This window comes from Corvus moneduloides, chromosome 3, assembly GCF_009650955.1.
Source record: "Corvus moneduloides isolate bCorMon1 chromosome 3, bCorMon1.pri, whole genome shotgun sequence".
NCBI classification, from domain to species: Eukaryota; Metazoa; Chordata; class Aves; order Passeriformes; family Corvidae; genus Corvus; species Corvus moneduloides.
Window position 1 is genome coordinate 54,675,688 of NC_045478.1, and position 17,990 is coordinate 54,693,677.

Consider the following 17,990-nt stretch of genomic DNA (forward strand, 5'->3'; position numbering starts at 1 on the left):
AGCTTGTTCTTGCAAGTCCTTGTTCTCCCCCGTGGCTGCAGGTTTGATGCAGCAGGCTGGCAGCTGCAGCCCTCCTTGGGCTTCCCTTTTCCCCAGGTGCTCCCCCAGGCCCAGGGAAGGAGCAGGCTAGAGTCAGGCTAAAAACCAATTAATAAGTTCTGTCAAATCACAGGGAAGGCACTCTAGGAGACACAGACTTTCACCATTATGCTGCTGAAAGGCGTGTTCCCCTCTCGTCTCCAAAGAGCAGACATCCTGGGTGTATAGGCACCAGCAACGAGCTCCTATAACTGGAACTGTATAATGAACCTGTAGCCTCCTGTTTCCAGTCATTAGTGACAGTCACAGATTTTGGAACTGATCTCTTCCCAGAAATGAGTTATAGATATAGGAATAAAATTACACTTGATTATGAGAAGAGTGAAGGAAAACGGGGAAACCTATTTTTATCTGAGTTGGTTTTTGTTGTTGTTGTTGTTTTGGGGTGTTTTTTTTGCCTTTTTGATTACAAACCAACTGGTGAAACCACTGTAACCCACAAGTTAATGTTTTGCATGGAATAACCTTCAGTGAAGAGCACTGCACAGCCTGCCTTTGAAGAAAATTGGTTTTGTTTTGACAAAGTTATGAACGTTTGGAAATTACTCACTGAGCACACATAACAGGTCTTTTGTTAAGTCTAACTGGGAACCTAAAAACCAGTATTTCTGTGTGTACACAGCTGATTTTGCTGCATGCTAAAGCTGCAGGGCCCCAAGGACAGGCTTAGACTGGACTCAAGAAGACCCTGAGCATTTGACCCAATGAGAGCTCAATCCTGTGGCTCGCTTTGAGTCCTCTTGATAAAAGAGATTAAACAGATAAAAGTGGCATGGAGAAAGGAAGTTTGCATGGACAGATAAGTCACAGAACAGGTGGAACTGGATAACAGTGACAGAAATAGACATATTTATTTTAAAGGTACTTAGAAGGCAAAGAAGTTGAAATTCTTACTACAATGAGAAGCTATAGGAGAAGGTGTTGAAAAGAAAAGGGATCAGGGAATTTTGGGAAGCTGTTGGAGTCCATGAAGATTGTCATTTTGGACTCTGTCACTACTGCCCACATTTTCCTTAAGAAACCTCCCACTGTAATGAACAACCAGATCAGTTAAGGGCACAGGGAGAGAACTACTGTTTGCTTCTTCTCAAGAGTCTACATGAGTACAAGTTGCCCTTTCTGTTAGCTTCTCAGCTCCCAGTCTCAGATAATGAGCTACACTGTTCTTGCCACTGCCATGTGCTATAGGATGACCCTGCTTGAGCAGGGAGGTTGGACCAGATGACCCACTGTAGTCCCTTGCAACTCTACCCATTCTGTGATCCTATAAATGTAAGCATGATATGCTGAAGAGGTCAAGAAAGACTGTTTGAGTTCAGAACTATTCTGTGCCACTTGCTGGACATCTCTGCTTTCTGACAGCTGAGCTGAGCTGTCCCACAGCTTTTGTTTATTCTCAGGTATAGCTATCCCTAGTAGTTGCCTCCTTAAATCCTGAAGTGAGCATGTTCACTGTGTTTGGTGTTCCTCGTGACCAGTGATTTGACTGGTCCATGCTGTTTCTGACAGCACAGAGGCTGAAAATTAGAAGAATGTACTTATGGAGCAGAGGACAAACACTGTCATCTTTGTGTGTGTTTTGCTTCCCTGTGGAGTGCTCATTACATTATAGGAATTTTAGGAGTCATAACTGATCATTTGACAGTTTGCCAACTATTTTGACAAACTTGCTTATAAAGTGAGAGCAAACTACATGGGGTTCTAAGCTTCCAGAGAGCTTTCAGTTTTACAGGATCTTTGTGCTGAAAACAAATATCCCCATGTGCTCAGGAAACCCAGCGACATTCCTCCAGTTCGTAACTGTTGATGTCACTGATAAAACTACCTCTGTTAATGGGCAGCTCAGTAAGAGTGACCTGGTCCAAATGCAATGTCAAGGTGGTTGCTGATGACACAGCAATTAACAACCTTTGGAGGCTGACTGACACACCAGATCCTGACACATAATTTCCCATCAACTTGATGTATTCTGAATGCTTTTAACAGCAGAGGAAGGCCGGATCAAGTCACTAAGTGCAAACGTTCCTCATCATAATGGTGGGCAGAACCAGTTCCCTGAAACCAATTAATATTCTTTTCCTGCACTCACCCTCCAGCTCCCAGCCTCTGCCTCGGATCCCTCCCAGTCTTCCGGGTCAGACCCTTCTGATCTGCCTCCGCCTGTGACCTCTGCTCAGGGTGGGAGGGACAGCGGGGCAGTGGACAGGTGGCGGCCGTCGTGTCCCCGGCGGTCCCGGGGAGCTCTCCCCGGTGCCGGCAGCAGCGGAGGCAGCGCGCCTGGGGCGGCTTCCCCTGCACCGCCGCCCGCGGCCCGCCAGGCGGCAGCAGCGCGCACCACCGCGGGGCTGCGGTCGCGCCGGCTCCGCTCCGCGCCCGCGGCCGGGCCCCGCTCCCCTCCCTTCCCCTGCCGTGACCGCAGGCCGGGCCGTGTCCCGCTGCCGCACAGGCACAGTCCCTCTGTCAGGGTGCGGCGGCGGGGCTGCGACGGGCGCCGTGCGGTGCGGGGGAGCCCCGGGCAGGGTGAGCGCGGAGAGGTGTCCCGCCGAGACAAAGGCGCCCGGGAAGGTGCAGCCGCGCTCGCCGCGCCCGCGCAGACAAAGCGGAGGCGCCCCCCGCCGCTGCGCCGCCCCTCCGCGCCCTCCCGCGGCGGAGCCCCCGGGAGAGGGGTTCCACAGCTGGGGCTGCCTGAGCCCTACCGGCAGGAGGAGGACGAAGGCGGGCGGGGGAGCAGCTGTGCCGCGCCGTAGGCAGGAGGGAAGCCGCTCTGCGAGCGTGAACCGAGCTCAGCGCCGCCGCCTGCCTCGCCTCCTCGTCCGTCCGTCCCTCCCTCCCTTCTCCCCTCCTCCCCCCGCCTCCCCCCGCCGCAGACGGCTGCGAGCCCGGATGGTTTGCGAGCGGAGTTGAGGGGGCAAACTTTGAAGCCCAGATGCCTCTGGGGCTGCGCGGCAGAGCGCGGCTGCTCCTGCAGGCACCTGCCGCCGCCCTCCCCCCGGCGCTGCCGCCCTCCGCGGGGGCGGCCAGCCCCGCTGCCCGCGACCGGCGAAGCGGCGGGCGCTGCGGCCGCGGCTGAGGGCGGGCGGGCGGGCGGCGGGCGCGCCCCCATGCGGGTCCCGGGCTGGGGCGCGCCGGTGGCAGGCGGGAGCCGGGCGGCAGCCGGGCGGTGCTCTCCCGCCGCCTGAGTGGGCGCGGCGCGGGACGGCGGCGCGGGGTGCCGGGAGCCATGGGCTATTGCAGCGGCCGGTGCACGCTGGTGGCCGTGTGCGGCGCGCAGCTGGTGAGTGGCGGCGGGGGCGGCCCGCGGAGGAGGGGGGGAAGGAAGGCGGGAGGGAGGGAAGGAGGGGGCGGCGGGGCGGCTCCCCCGCTGCCCGGAGTGGGGGCCCGGGGAGGGGCAGGGTGGGAAGGCAGCGGCTGTGCTTTGGGCGAGGGGGGGACGCGGGGGCCGGGATGGGGGTCCGCGCGAGGCGGCAGGGTGGGAAGGAGGGGCTGTGTTACAGGTAGTTTGGCGGGGGCTCTGCCAGGGAGGCTGCGGTGGGCGCACGGCGGAGTTAATAAACTCGGGGAGTTCTCCCAAGCGTTGAGTCAAGTTGGTACCTGGTTTCCTTTGACTGGCCCTATGTAAGGCAGAGACGCGTGTCAGGGGTGATGCGCAGCTTGCAAACAGTTTGCCATACAGGTGTGTGTCTGTGTGAAGTTGTCAGGCCTGAGCTCTTCTGCAGATGTATTTCTTCCTTTTTTTTTTTTTCCTTTCAGACTTGCTGTCCAGTGTATGTTAACACTGTATCATTATGTTGCTACAGAACTCAACCATATATTTATATTTACCTTTGGAGGGGACATGTGGCAGCACTTGTAAGCTCAGCTACCAGCGAAACTAGACTGAGTTTAAAAAGTAGGCGCTGAGATACAATACAAAAGAAGCTGCCTAAAAATAAATATGCTTTAGCAAGATGGTTAGGCTGTGCAATTGTGTTGTGGCACTTTTAAAGAGACTGGGGTTAAAGTTAAGAAACTTACGTCCCTTCTTGTAATGTATATGTAGATTATTTCATTGTTGTGAAATCAGATATGTGCTGTAAGAATTCCTGTGGATTTGGATGCAATGACACACAGATAAAGACCTATCAATGGAATATGCCCCATTTCTTATTCTCATTATATCGAATGTTCGTGTGCTGGCAGAACAGGTGCTGGAAGCACCTTTGTTAAGCAGTTAACCTTATGGCAGAAAGGGAATATTTCATGTTACTCCATCCCTCTAGCTCTTACTGAATAGTTTTGCTGAGAAAGTGTAAGTCAGTCAATAGCAACCAGCATTGTTGCCAATTTCTTTCCTGCAGGCAGGTACTAAGAGAACTACAGAAGAAGAAAAATAATAGATTTCAGGAACCAAATCAGTAAAACAGTACGTAGGAAAGAAAGATGTGCTAGCAGATCAGAAATTTGAAATGCCTGTGATCTTTTTATCGGTTGTCATCAACCCTTAATTGTTTTGTATTCTGGAAAACATTTTATTTGTATATGCTGCTCTCCACCTAAGTTATCTAATTCTTTGTAACTGGATGTATCTTCTCAGACATGATTTATTCATGCATATTGTCTAAAAAAAAAAAATCTTGAATCGTAGTAACAGTAGTAGTGAATCTTGTGTGGAATGGTAGGAATGTAGCCTTTTCCAGCATATTGGAAACATAAAATTAATGACTGAAGTTCTTCGGATCCATTTAAGTTTCAGAGGCTTACTTTTTTTTTTTCCTCCAAAGGGAACAAAAAATGGTTTAAATTGTGCCTCTTACAGAGCTTTTTTTTTTTTTTTAATGCATTTAACAGCCAGGAGATTATGATGACTATAGAATGTGATAAGATGCTAAATTGTTATTGTTTTGAAAGTCTGTGAAGGAAAACATATTTGCTAACTCATGGTGACAAAAAAATGAATGCAGAACTCATAAAAACATCAACAGAAATGCCCTGTAGGAACGTATCAGCAGGTGGATGAGCAGGTAAGCTATGCAGAACTGTAGCATTACTTTCTGCATTAAGCTTTCTACAAGTGGTTGTAAACTAGAGGCTCAAATGAATATATATTTTAAAAATAAATGCTATTTTCTGGAGTAGCTTAAGGAAACGTTTAACAGAATCATAAACTGAAAGCTAACTTGAAAATTTTTATTGGGCAAGAAAAGGATGTGCTAACAGCAATGCAAACCTCTGAATCACACTTGGCCTATGTAATGACATTTAGATAGGTTAAAAGCAGGAATAATCATTTAAATGAGAGAAATGAGATGGAATGGGAAAAAAATACACATTTTATTAAAATCACGTGTCATATTCCTTCATGTGCCATATACCATCAGATGGGAATAGGTTATGAGTTTTAAGTCAAGGAGATTTAACTCTCCTCAGTGGGCCCATGGGTGATTAATCGATTGTCAGTACTTTTTTAGGTAAAGACTGTGTAAAGGAGCAAATGCTGTCAAGATTCATTCTAGAATTAACAGCCATGTTAATGCATATGCAAACCAAAACCAAAGGATCTAGTAGTTATCTGGCCTGAGGAGATGGGTGTGGGAAGTGTTTCCACACTGATAACCATACCTTAAAAAAAAAGCCTAAAATTTACAATGTGAAGATTATGTGTTACTGGTACCTGGGATTCCGTTTTAAAATGGTCATATTTGAGTAGAAAGTATACTTTTGTTTCGGGGGAAAAAAGTTGGTAAGAAGAAAGGTTTCTTTCATTTTTTTAATGTAAATATGTTCTTCCATCTTTACAAAGCTAGGGTGTGGTGAACTAATCGGTCTTTGTGGGCACTGCACAACAGTATTGTGGAATACTGCAGTCCATTAGAGAAGCTGTTGCATATTGTAAGTATATAAATGACGTAGATGTCGGAAATGGTTAAAAAAGGTGGTTGTTTCAAATACCAGTGCAGGAGTGGAGCTACATTAGCTTGAGAGACCCTGCACAGAATTATTTTCATGAATGCATTTTAAGTGCTCATAGTTAAGGCAACATACTGTATACCATCAGATTATCAGAAACCTCAAGGAATGCTTCTGCTCTCAAGGGCATACTGATCATTCCTCTCTGCTTATTAACATACATATACCACGCTGTTTGCACTCTCATTTGTGCTATGGAAAACAACCTTTGACAGCTCTTTTTCCTCTGCATTTGTAGCCAATGAGAAAAATTAGCAGCAAGTAAGAGCTAATTTTGCTCATGTTGGGAACAAGGCCTTGCCTTCTGTATACAAAATCTGTTATCTCAAAAAAAAATATATGTATATATTTTTTTAAGATACTACTTTTGGTCTCTTTTGTTCTTTTCCCTTCTAAAGAGAACCACGAGCATAGGGACTCTGGTGGTTTTTGTTGTATGGTAACTATCCTTTTTGCAATAAAAGAATTCTCTGCTATTTCATTTTGTCCTTTAAACCTCTTCGGTTTTGGGTGTCTCCTTTTCTATTAATAGCTTGCATCAGTAGCACTAATATCTTGTTGCCTGGCCTTTTTAATAGCAAAAGCAGCAAAGTTGAAACTGCCAAGATTATTGTGCTTTCTGGAAGTCTTCAAGAGCCCCACAGAAACCAGTTTGAAACTTTCTTCCTTCCCACTGTTGCTGCTTGGGAAAACTTGGAGCATGACAAAACAGTCAAAAGTACAACATGTTTTGAACTTAGAAGGTCTCTCCTCCAAGTGCAGTGATGAGAAAGGACAGTATTTCGTAACAAAATTTTAAGTCCCCAGTAATCATTTCCTAATTGTTTCTATCCATCAGACAAGGATTGCCATACTCCCAAGGCTAATTAGATAACAGATAATTCAGCATTTACACTCCCTTCTCTCTGAAATTCGTCTGAATTCATTTATGTAATTATTTCTGTAAAAATTTGCCATTTCTGCCTGTTCTTTTTCTTTTCTTTTTTTTTCTTAAGTAAATTGTACTGCAGTTCAGATATTCCAACCAAGTATTAAAAACTATACAAAATTTGTAAACAAGCCACATATATATATCCAAAGGGTCAGTTAGTGATTCTGGGGTACTCAACCTGATGCTCTAAAGAAGCATGTACTATAATGTACATATCCCTGAATCTCTAAAAACTGGTGTCTTTCACAAACTTCAGTGTATGATGTTTGTAGTCTCTCCTTTCCCTTGCTGATACCTCACAGTTGGGGCCGTGAGCACACGGATACACAACCTCGTGGTGACTCTTTGTGAACTCATCCTGTTACAGTTCTGGCTGGTGCCACTGTCCAAGTCTGTCATGTTGGCCAAGCAGAACAAAAATGCAGATTTGGTTGCTTTTGCTAAGAGGCCAAATCTTTTGGCTACTGAAAAAAAAATGATCAAAATGCTAATGGTTTGTATAGAATGTCCTCGCTCTGGACTCTTCCACAAATGAATAATGCTAATTAAGAGAAATCCTTTGTTTCAAAAACTGTTTCAGCTGAGGTAATTTCTATATGTAACTGTGATACTGGTGTCCATAAACACATATTTAATGGCCTGTTGGACATAAAGATACATATTTGAACTGCAGCAGGTAAAGTGGTGGAACCTAGGAAGTGAATTACATACAAACTAGTATGGGAAGAAGTATTTATCATTTTTATTCTATGACAAGAGATGTCATGAGAGATGCCCATCATCTATATTGCACACTTGATATAAGACTGAAGAGTTTCTTGTACTCTTCCAATTCTCCTTTGCATTATTGAAAATCGGCAGCTGTAACTAAAGAGGACAGAGCGTGGGACTTGGAGAAAAAGTCTGCCTTAGTGATCAGTCCTGTAAAGTTTAAATTTGCCTTATTAAAATATGAATAGCAAACATTCTTATGCTCGTTCAAACACTTCAGAAGTGGTGATCATGACAGGCTCTAGTCTATATCACAAACCTAGCTACAAGGCTTAATACAGTTTAATACCATGAATATCCTTACTTGGGGAAAACCTCATGTTTTAACAGTTTAGAGGTTGAATTGTCTCAGGACTTTCAGAGAGTGAAGTTTGCTGGATTAGCGCTCAGGTCCCACTGAGAGCAAAGCAAAGGCAGTCACAGAGGGTACTCCTTAGAAGTAGCTATCCTGAAGTATTATGCAATAAAGAACTTATTTTTGTTAATATAGGGTCTTACACCATACATAGTGTCAGGTACTTTGCCATAGCACACCAGACTACATAACTAGTGTACATAGCATGTCCTTTTTTTTTCATTTATGTTAAAGGAAAGCGGTAGTGAAATTTTTGGTCTTTGCTTTTAATTGCTGGGTTTTGGGGAAGAGTTGTTTTTCTTTTTGTGTGTGTGTTTTGATTGTGTTTCATTGTCACTGCTGCCAATGGTTTTCTATAGCAGCTTTAGGAGAGAAGCGTCTGTGATGGAAAATTCTGATGACATGTACATGTTCCTACATTTTCTGCTAGCAAAAGGGAAATGAAAAACGTGGGCTTTTCACGTGGAATGGAAAGTGATGTTGTTGCTGTGCTTAGCCTGTGGATCTGTAGTTTTATTAATCTGCAAAGAATAGAAAGAATTGATTTCTGTGTTTTGGATAGTACTTATATATAAGTGCTGCTTTGGAAATTGTGACTATGTCAACAACTTGTGTCTGTCCATTCTTTGAAGTCCTGCTTCTTGCTTTGTTTCAAATTTGATAGGAAAGTGGAAGTTTCATTGTATCCAAGAACATGTGATCCTACTAGCAATGAAAAGGAAACAGTCTGTGAATAGCAGACTTTCAGCAGATGCGTGTTTGAGAGGCATTGTATAACACTAAAGAGTAAATTTTGAGGTGTTGCTGGATATAGATAAACCAGAAACTTGATCATGAATTCAGAGAGCTAACATCTCTTGTCATGAGAAAATATGTAGCAGTGTTTTTAAGTTTGTGAGACCTTGATAGAAAAATTAACACTTTTTTGTTTATTCTGTTTTTGAGACAAAATAGCGATAATTCATAACCAAACTTTTTTTTTCCATATAACTTGAGCTCGAAAAGGGTGATGAATGCAAACAATGGATGTCAGCAGTAACAGTCCACTGTTATATAATTTAATTTTAGTGGCTTGACATTTGCTATGAATGGTACAGTATTATTTTTCATAGACATGTGGATGTATAATAATTGTGAGTAACCTGCCATGCATTTCAAGAAAAGCAAAGTATGTTGTTTTAAGTTACAGGGGTAAAAGATTTAAGACCAGCTGAATAACAGTTTTAATTCACTGCTTTTTGAAGCTGAACTCCTTTAGAGTTTGGTTAGCAGACTCAACATTCCAATACTCTGGTATTTGGTAGAAAGGAAAGGTTTAAACAGATCGAGAGAAGTTGAATAAACTACCTGATTATAGGCACCTAGAATATCTAGCAAAGTTACTCTTCTTGTATAGCCATGGGGAAAATTTGTGACAGTAGGAATTAATTTCATGTTGAAAAAGATTTGAGCTAGCACCTTGAACAATGAGTGTAGGGTGTTGTGGGTTTTTTTTTTTCATTTTTTTTCTGTTGCTTTACAAAAAAGCACTAAGTAAGCATTTTAAAAAATACACCAAAGGTTTTCTCTAGTCAGTCTGCAGTCAATGGAGGGAAGTATCTCATTTTGTAGTTAGCAGAAAGGAACAGGTTCTATGGTTCAAAACAGAAACATAATATTTTGAGTTGGTAGTGACTTTACTGTCCCAGGCTAGGCCATGAGAATGTACATAGTCCAAAGTGCAGCAGATAAGGTGTGAAAACTAGTACTTGGTGAGTTGTTACAGAAAAGAATCTAAATCCAATAGGGTCTTCTCAATGTTTTGGTGCATTTGATGACACAGATGTCAACATCCGGTTTCATTCAGCATGAAGTTTTAGAAGCTCCCCTGGACTTAGGGACTGGTGAGATTCAGTCAGTATTTCCTGTGGAGGCTAGTGTCAGTGAACTATTTGTGTATCCCAATACACTCCAAACTTTGGTTTTGGTCCCGTAGTCCCACTGAGCTCAAAAGATTATCCCAGGTGTAAAATGCCCAAAGAGACAGCTGTTTCCAATAGTGTTTTATAAAAGGTATGCCAGAAGTTTTGAATTTTCACAGAATTTTACTTAAGGTCCTGAATTTCAGTGATATTTCTATGGAGAATAACAATAGTGAGTATTTTCAGATTTGGATGAGGACAAGAGTGTTAATGATCTAACTAAATCAGAATAATTTCTCTAGGCTTCCCTGCGGTCAGAAAAGGGAGTCCATCAGGGAATAGGTCAGAGTGCCTAATGTTGTTTCTTGGCCTAAACTGACCATTAGAATTGTGCCTTAAAGTGGTTTTTCAACTAGAGTGGGCTTTTTGGGAGTGGGAGAGAGAAGAAAAATCACAGACCCATTGTATGATGTTAGTAATTCACAGTACTTATTAATTATATTTTCCTTCCGCTTGCATTTTCTCATGTTATTTTAGTGAGGAATTTTTGATTTTAAGGGCAACTGTGATCTACAGATTGAGAAATGCTGTTTTGGAAAGGTATTTGTGTCTTCATTGACTGTCAGGAGAAACTAAGGAGCCTGCTTTTGCTAGAACAATGTCAGCCTTTGTGCATACTCCCTTATGATCCCCTAAAATATGATGCTACAATCACATGGATAAAACCAATTTATTCTCATTTTGGGGTTTGGATGATTTTCTGTAGCTTCCAACAGGAGTAAAGAAGACAGGGAGCATTGTAAATAATGTGCGATCAAAAAGAATGTGCTGAAAATTCAATAACTTAAAAGAATCAGATAGTTTATTATCATCCAGATTAGTCTTCATTTATTTTTTTTTTATCACGGTGAGTGAAAGTGAGGGGCTTTTGAGTGCTACCTGACTTGTAAAGTAGAATGGGCACAATAGTTGAAATGACATTTTCTTGCCCCTGTGGCAAATAAACATTTCACAGTTCATTATTTTATGTCCTCTCCCCAGTTGTACATGTACCAGCTGGATGGCATCTGAGAATCATTTAAGCATTTTATCATTCTATAACTCTCTGATGGAAATGACATTTAGAAGAAAAATTACTGATTTCTGTGTTCACTAAAAAGTAAACATGCATAGCTAATGGTTCTATTCACCACTGATCATACTTATGCATTTTTAATAAAAACTTGATTTTAATTCATACATAACTTATGAGAAATGTTTATCAGTTTAGAGATCTGCTGATTCCTACTTAAATGTTTACATATATCTGGATACCTTTAAAATATCTTGCATTTGATGCTTGGATTAAGGTGAATCTTTATAGACAAGTTGCTTCTCTGCTGCAATGATGTAAAGTAATGATGTAAAGTATATAGGAAGTGCTGATTATTATACTGATTGCTGAAAATAGTAAAAAATCCCATTTATTTGACATAAATGAATCTCATATTTTCCTATGCTGTTTGAAATAATAGCTTTCTGATATTGCAGTTTGGAGCACCAGTGTGTGTGTGTGGTGTTCTTCCTTTTTTTTTTTTTTTTTTTTTTTTTTTTTTTGTATTTGGGTTGTTAGGCAGTATCTCTAGTGGCAAGTCACCAGTTACATGTAACTGGCAAGTTACCAGTTATGTGAATGGGAATGAGAAAAGTCTGTCGTATTCTATATTCATACCATAACAGATTGAGTTCTGGTTTCCTCCTCACCCTTCTTTTCTTATGAAGGAATTCTCATTAGCGAGGCTTTGAACAGAAAGCAGCATGTGAGGTTATTTCTAAGAGGTATGTTGAAATGATGATGCCTGTCATTTTTATACATTACATCACCTTTCAGAAGACAAAAAATGTGGGACCCTTTGGAGATGGTGGGAGAGAGACTCATGCTTCTCATTCAAACATGTAATGAATAGGCTCTGAACCACCTTCTGGAAATGGCTGCCTCTTTTTATCAACTGTATAGGCCACTCTTCTGCATGCATCTTTATTTACTTCATTATATAGTTACCTCTGCTTATTTTTGATGATATCTTTGTATTAAAGATGATTAGATAGACTGTCAAACTCTTTTTTTAGAATTCAAGCAAACATAATTGAGTGATACATAACATTTCTCCTGGATGAATGGAAGTCATGCTAGGGGCCTAGAACAAGGGTCAGAGGGCTGCCCCTGTGCACCTTGAGAAGCATTTACTGTCACTCTGAGTGATGCTGCAGGAGTGAATCAAATTGGTGTACAAGAACAAAATAGTATTAAGAGCTAGAGGGTCTTGAATCTAAGGTACTGATTAATATATGTGTAAGAAAGCTTAACTGTCTTAGGAAATGATGTCATTCCTCTCCAGGTGACTCATAGTATGGGTCAATTTACTAATTAAAAATTCCTTTAAACTTCTTCATAGACAGACTATTAATTGGCCCTCAACAAGTATATAGTTCTTGTTTGAAGATAAAAAGCTTTTGTAAGTAGAGGAAGATAGATGCTGCAATGTCTCTTTAGAACAATGCATGTCTCTTTGAAAAGCCATTCTTCAATAATTAAAAAAAAAAGTAAAGTTTGCTAATTTTTGCCATGACTGACAATGGCTTCGCATTTTTCATTATACTCTGGTCGCTGTCTTTGTGGCAGGGTCTTCTATTACAGAGCACAGAAACAAAAGGAGAAAAAAACCCCTTGTGTGTCATCACTGCCTTCACAAAGCCACAAATACATTAAACTCAAGATACTGTTCATTGTGCTCTCAAGCCACCAGTGACAAAGGTGCTGTGAGTACTACTGAATATGAGGGAGTCATATGTCATTACATCACTGTTCAAATTGGCAGAGCAAATAGCACTAAAACAAGTGAAAACATTAGCAGCTAAAGGAATGCAAAACAGTAAGAGGCTTGCCTTAAAAAAAAATAGAATTTAGATGTTATTTTGCTCATAAGTTATAAAGCTGATTTTACCTTTTTCCTGTCTTTTTATTTTATTTACTTATAAGTTCTTGTCCATGCCCATTTCATACCCTTGAGACCAGTTAGCTTTTCTTTTCTTTGACAATTGCAGCAGTCATAGGCAGTGACAGCAGCTTGGTAACAAGCCAGATGATGGCACTGGTTGTGTTAAGATATGGGCTTCAATGTATCCTGAAAACAGAGTTCATTGTCTTGGATTTTACCAGACTGGCTTTCCTGAGTGTGGAGCTGGCCGTAAATTTGGTAGTTCTTGAAGGAAATCCACAACAAACTGGAGTTGGATGCAGTATTCAGCAATATTCCTAATAATGCCTATTTCTAATCCTGGCAACCTCTCAGACTATTTAGAGGGCCTTCTGTCTGGTACAATATTTTTTTGTTTTTTTTTCCTTTTTTTGTAAATGAAAGCCATAACCCAGTGGTGGGGTCATAATGGCAGGGACAGAAGAAAAGCTGTTGGCCTCAGTGACTGGAAGAAATGTCTGTTCTGCATTGTGCTAAACTGTGCTTTTTCAGATGCATAATAAAAGTTATTTATGGACACGATAAAGTGGTATCTGTTGTATAATATCACAGATAGGCATAAGGATGATAACAAAAGGCAGCTGGTTTAGTAAGCTCTATTTGCTGCAGAAATGTGCTGTCCTTTGCGAATTGAAATAAAAAAAGAGAGGAGGATGTTGGGGTTTTTTTCCTGCTTCCTGGCATTTGCGATCATTCTTGCTTTTCAGTGTGCTTATAAAGACAATTACATGGGTCCCATGTCAGTATTATATTTGTCATGACTAGCACCTTATTAGAGGACAGCTGTTCTTCTCTGCCCAGCACATATATGTAACTACCACTGCTGATAACAGAAGTTGTGAGTGTAACCATCCTCTGCTTTTCACCCATGGGGGATGCTGGAGCTCTATGGTTTCAGTTAAATAACTTAGGTATAAATAGTGCCGTCACTATTTCGTTCCTGGCTTTATACCTAAGTTATTTATATATCTGGGACTATTCAGTTGCTTGTTCAGAGTTCAGTGCCTGTAAGGAGATTTTGAACTTCCAGGAATTATTAGTTGGCCTGTTTAACAAGGTGAGTAAGAAAGGCACTGTCCAAATGCCCAGTGTCTGAGTCTTTCAGTGCATGCTAAGTGTCTTCACTAGAAGGCCAGGTATTCAGAACCCCATCAGCCCAAGAGCAGTCCAAGGAAGCTTGGTGTGGAGATATTTTCAACTTGTAAGCATTTTATGTATCTCCTCTTTAATTCCATCAGGATTAAAAAAAAAAAGGAGTAACCAGCAGATTTTTCCAAAGCTACTCAGATGCTCTAATGGTGCTTTGGCTGCTGTCACTTCTGCTGAGAACTGGACTGAATTGGAACAAAAGGGAACATAGAAGTGGCACAGTGCCATCATAATGCTGTTAAGAACTAATGTAAACTCAGCTGGAGAAAACCATTTGCAGTGAACAACAAGGTTTATTGACCATGGCAAGCCCAAGAACATATTCTCAAGAACCACCTCTTGGCATTTTAGCTGTTGTAATGAGCTGCATATGTAAATCTGTAAGCACTTGCTTCTCTCAGCTCCAAGCTGGGAGCAGCCCAGACTGGCCTAGGGAATGTAAACACATGCCTCTATATTCGTGCAAGTTTCTCTTTTGTTTTTTGTTTGCTTTTCAAAATTTGAGTAAATTGGAAATTCTACAGTACTTGGGGTGACTAATTAGATTTCTTGGTGAGCACAAGCCCTGACTTTTTTTGGAAGATGAAAATTATTCATCTTGAAACTACAGCATCTATTCCAGACAGTTTCCTTACTAATTTAAGACAAGATACAAAGCTACAGTGATGAATGGATTGAACAGTTAAAATTTGACATTTCCTTTTATGCTTACGCCATTTAAAAATAGCTGACTTTTGACAAACTGCTAGTATTTTTTTTATGAATTAGAAAACCTAGACTTACAGTAAGTTCGCTGCTACCTTTCAGTTTGAGGTCTCTGGAGAATGGCTGTGCTAAAGGTCCCAGCTGCTTTGATGTTCAGCACAAGCACAACAATACCAAATTGGGAGGAGCTGTTGGCTCCCTCAAAAGCAGAGAGGTCCTGCAGAGAGACCTCGACAAACTAGAGGGCTGGTCAATCACCAACCATATGAAGTTTAACAACTGCAAGTGCCAGATTCTGTGCCTGGGATGGGGCAACCCTGAATGTATGTACGGGGCGGGTAATGGGACACTGAAGAGCAGCCCTGCAGGAAGAGAGCTGGGGCTCCTGGTTGACGGCAAGTTGTACACGAGTCAGCAGTGCCCTGGCAGCCAGGAGGGCCAACCGTGTCCTGGAGTGCATTAGGCACAGTGTCACCAGCCGGGCAAGGGAGGGGATTGTCCCGCTCTGCTCTGCGCCGGTGTGGCCTCACCTTGAACATCATATTTTTGGCACTGCAGTATAAGAAGGATATAAAGCTATTAGAGAGAATCCAAAGGAGGGCAACAAAGATGGTGAAGGGCCTTGAGGTATGAGGAGTGGCTGAGGTCACTTGGTCTGTTCAGCCTGGAGAAGAGGAGACTGAGGGGGGACCTCATTGCAGTCTGCAGCTTCCTCATGAGGGGCAGAGAAGGGTCAAGCACTGATCTCTTCTCTGTGGTGACCAGTGACAGGACCCAAGGGAATAGCATGAAGCTGTGTGTCAGCAGTAAACTTTAAAAACTTGATTAACTTATTTTTTTTATAATTATATGACATATTTTAAATGTCTGTAAAAAGTGCAAACTGGTGATACCAACGGTGCCAGAGGAGTACTTCAGAACAGCCTTCTCTGAGGCAGTTCGGAAGTATGTCTCTCATAACGAGATACCAACCTTGTATTTTTGCCTCTATGGATTTCATGAGAACATGATTCTAGTCTCTGCACCCTTGGCCTATCAGCACCATTTAGGACAAGATTTTTTCTGCTCTCACAGATGTCTCCCTGTGTTGGTGTAGTGCCCCCTGGTGAGGATGTACTCAATGTCCTCCATGTAAGCTGTGAACAGTGGCATCCAGGGACCGAGCCATGCTGGCACCCCTCATACCTCAACGCAACAATGGCCACTGAATTGCATTCTTACAGTGTAAAGATATTTCAAAGTGAATTACATCCATTTTGTACCCACATAATCCAGCAGGAAGGTGAAGGAGAAGGTTTGTGCTCATGCAAAGACCTGAGACTCTCGCACTACTATGTCTCTGGTTTTCTTTAGCAGAGTGTTGTAACTTAGAGCTTTTATCCCATTTATCTTGAAGATGTGAACTTTGTTAAGGAGTGTGCTGAGACATGCTTGCTGAGCAAAGGAATGATTAATCTTCCAGGAGTGTTTCCATATAAAGCGTCAAATTACGTTTATGAGGAATCTCTACATCATAGCCGTCCTAGGACTTAAGGTCACTATACAAACACAGCCACCAATATCTCTTTAGAACATCAAATTTGATAGAGATAAAATTTGCTTAGTGAATATTTTTTTTAAAGGTCAAAAAGTAAAGATCATGTATTTACTTCAATTGAAATTCAGCAGGGCTTAGGTTAAAGTGAGGATAAAGAAAATATATCTCTAGAATGATGTTATACTTGACAGAATATTGATCAATAATTGTCTCAGCAGGAGCCGATGGTGAGCTGAAAATTTATTTACAGTTTTACATAAATATTTCTGATTGGCTTGTCTTGTACATAGTTGTACATGGCTTTTCCCTAGATTTTTGTTCCACACTTTGTCTCCACATTAATGTTCTAGGAATATTAGACCATCCTTATTTTTGATTAAAAATGTATAAGAAAATTTTGTCTTTTGGTTAACAGTCTTACAGTGTAAGAAAACAAATGCTTGCTTGGACGTTATTAGCTTACTAATTTCTTGTAGAAGAGTATTTTACATTGCAGTGGTTTTACTGGATACCCCATGGAGTGAGTGAGCCATATGGAAATTGGCCTTGGAAAGAGAAGCATTTTCAAAATGATAGGTAGGAAGTTATATCTATGGAGGCCTTCTAATGAGAGTACTCATACTTGAAAAATGTCATACAGATATTTTCTATCACCTTTCTTCTTGTGTCTACTTTACAGTCTGCCTATGATTGCAGAAGTAATACAAGGTGCTTCCTTCCTCTTAAGGGTGGGTTGTCACAGTCTTTCACTATTCAGCTATTATAATCTTAAAGTAAGTATTTCTAGTGCACCGTACTGGAGATCTGTGCCATTTTCTGTGCCGCTTTCTTTATTTGCTGCCATACTCTCCCATGCATGCAAACACCTGAGAGGAATTCCCTCCAGGTACCTACCTCAGTGCCTAGGCTGCTTATCAGGACGATGGAGGCAGGCAGGGGCCTCTAGGGGGAGAATTCACTACTCTTTGGTAGCATTTAGAAACTTAACTTAGGTGCTTTAAATCATGCTCTGAAAGAACAAGTATCTCCATGAACTTGGCATAGAATATTGAGTGCAAATTAGGTGTCTGGAATACACAGAATACCTGTGCTTTTTCTGCTCCCATGCAGTTCTTATGTATACTTTGTGCTGAATATAAATTAAGTTAAAATGTGGATTTTTTTTTTTCTTTTTTTTTTTTTTCATTTCTCTTTACCCCCTTCTATATTTCACATAATCACACAGTATTTGGGGTTGAAGGGGTCTCTGGAGATAATCTCTCCATCTGCACAGTCTAATCCTCCTGCTAAAGCAGCCTCACCTAGAAGCAGCTTGCACAGGGTCATATTCAGGTGGGATTTCACAACCTCTCTGGGCTGCCTGTTGCAGTGCTCTGACACCCTCAAAGTAAAGAGGGTTTTCTTCATGTTCAGGTGGAACTTCCTGTATTTCAGTTTGTGCCTGTTGCACTTTGTCCTGTCACTGGGCACCACTGAAAAGAGTCAGGCCCCATCTTCTTGACACGCACATGCTCTGCCATAACCAGATTTAAGTTATATTATCTCCTTACAATACATCAAGGAAAAAAACAAAAAAGAG

At 41.8% G+C, this 17,990-nt stretch overlaps 1 protein-coding gene across 2 annotated transcripts in view; it reads left to right on the plus strand.

The window, feature by feature from the left end:
• Nucleotides 1–2,781: 2,781 nt before the first annotated feature.
• Nucleotides 2,782–17,990, plus strand: part of NKAIN2 (sodium/potassium transporting ATPase interacting 2) — a 533,209-nt gene continuing 518,000 nt past the window's right edge. The window contains exon 1 of one of the 2 annotated variants that reach the window (XR_004238721.1): nucleotides 2,782–3,373. Coding sequence is in view for 1 of the 2 variants with exons in the window: in XM_032101601.1 (XP_031957492.1) it covers nucleotides 3,320–3,373 (54 nt within the window). In the remaining variant the exon portion in view is untranslated. The remainder of the gene's footprint in view (nucleotides 3,374–17,990) is intronic. The other variant, XM_032101601.1, reaches the window with a different exon arrangement.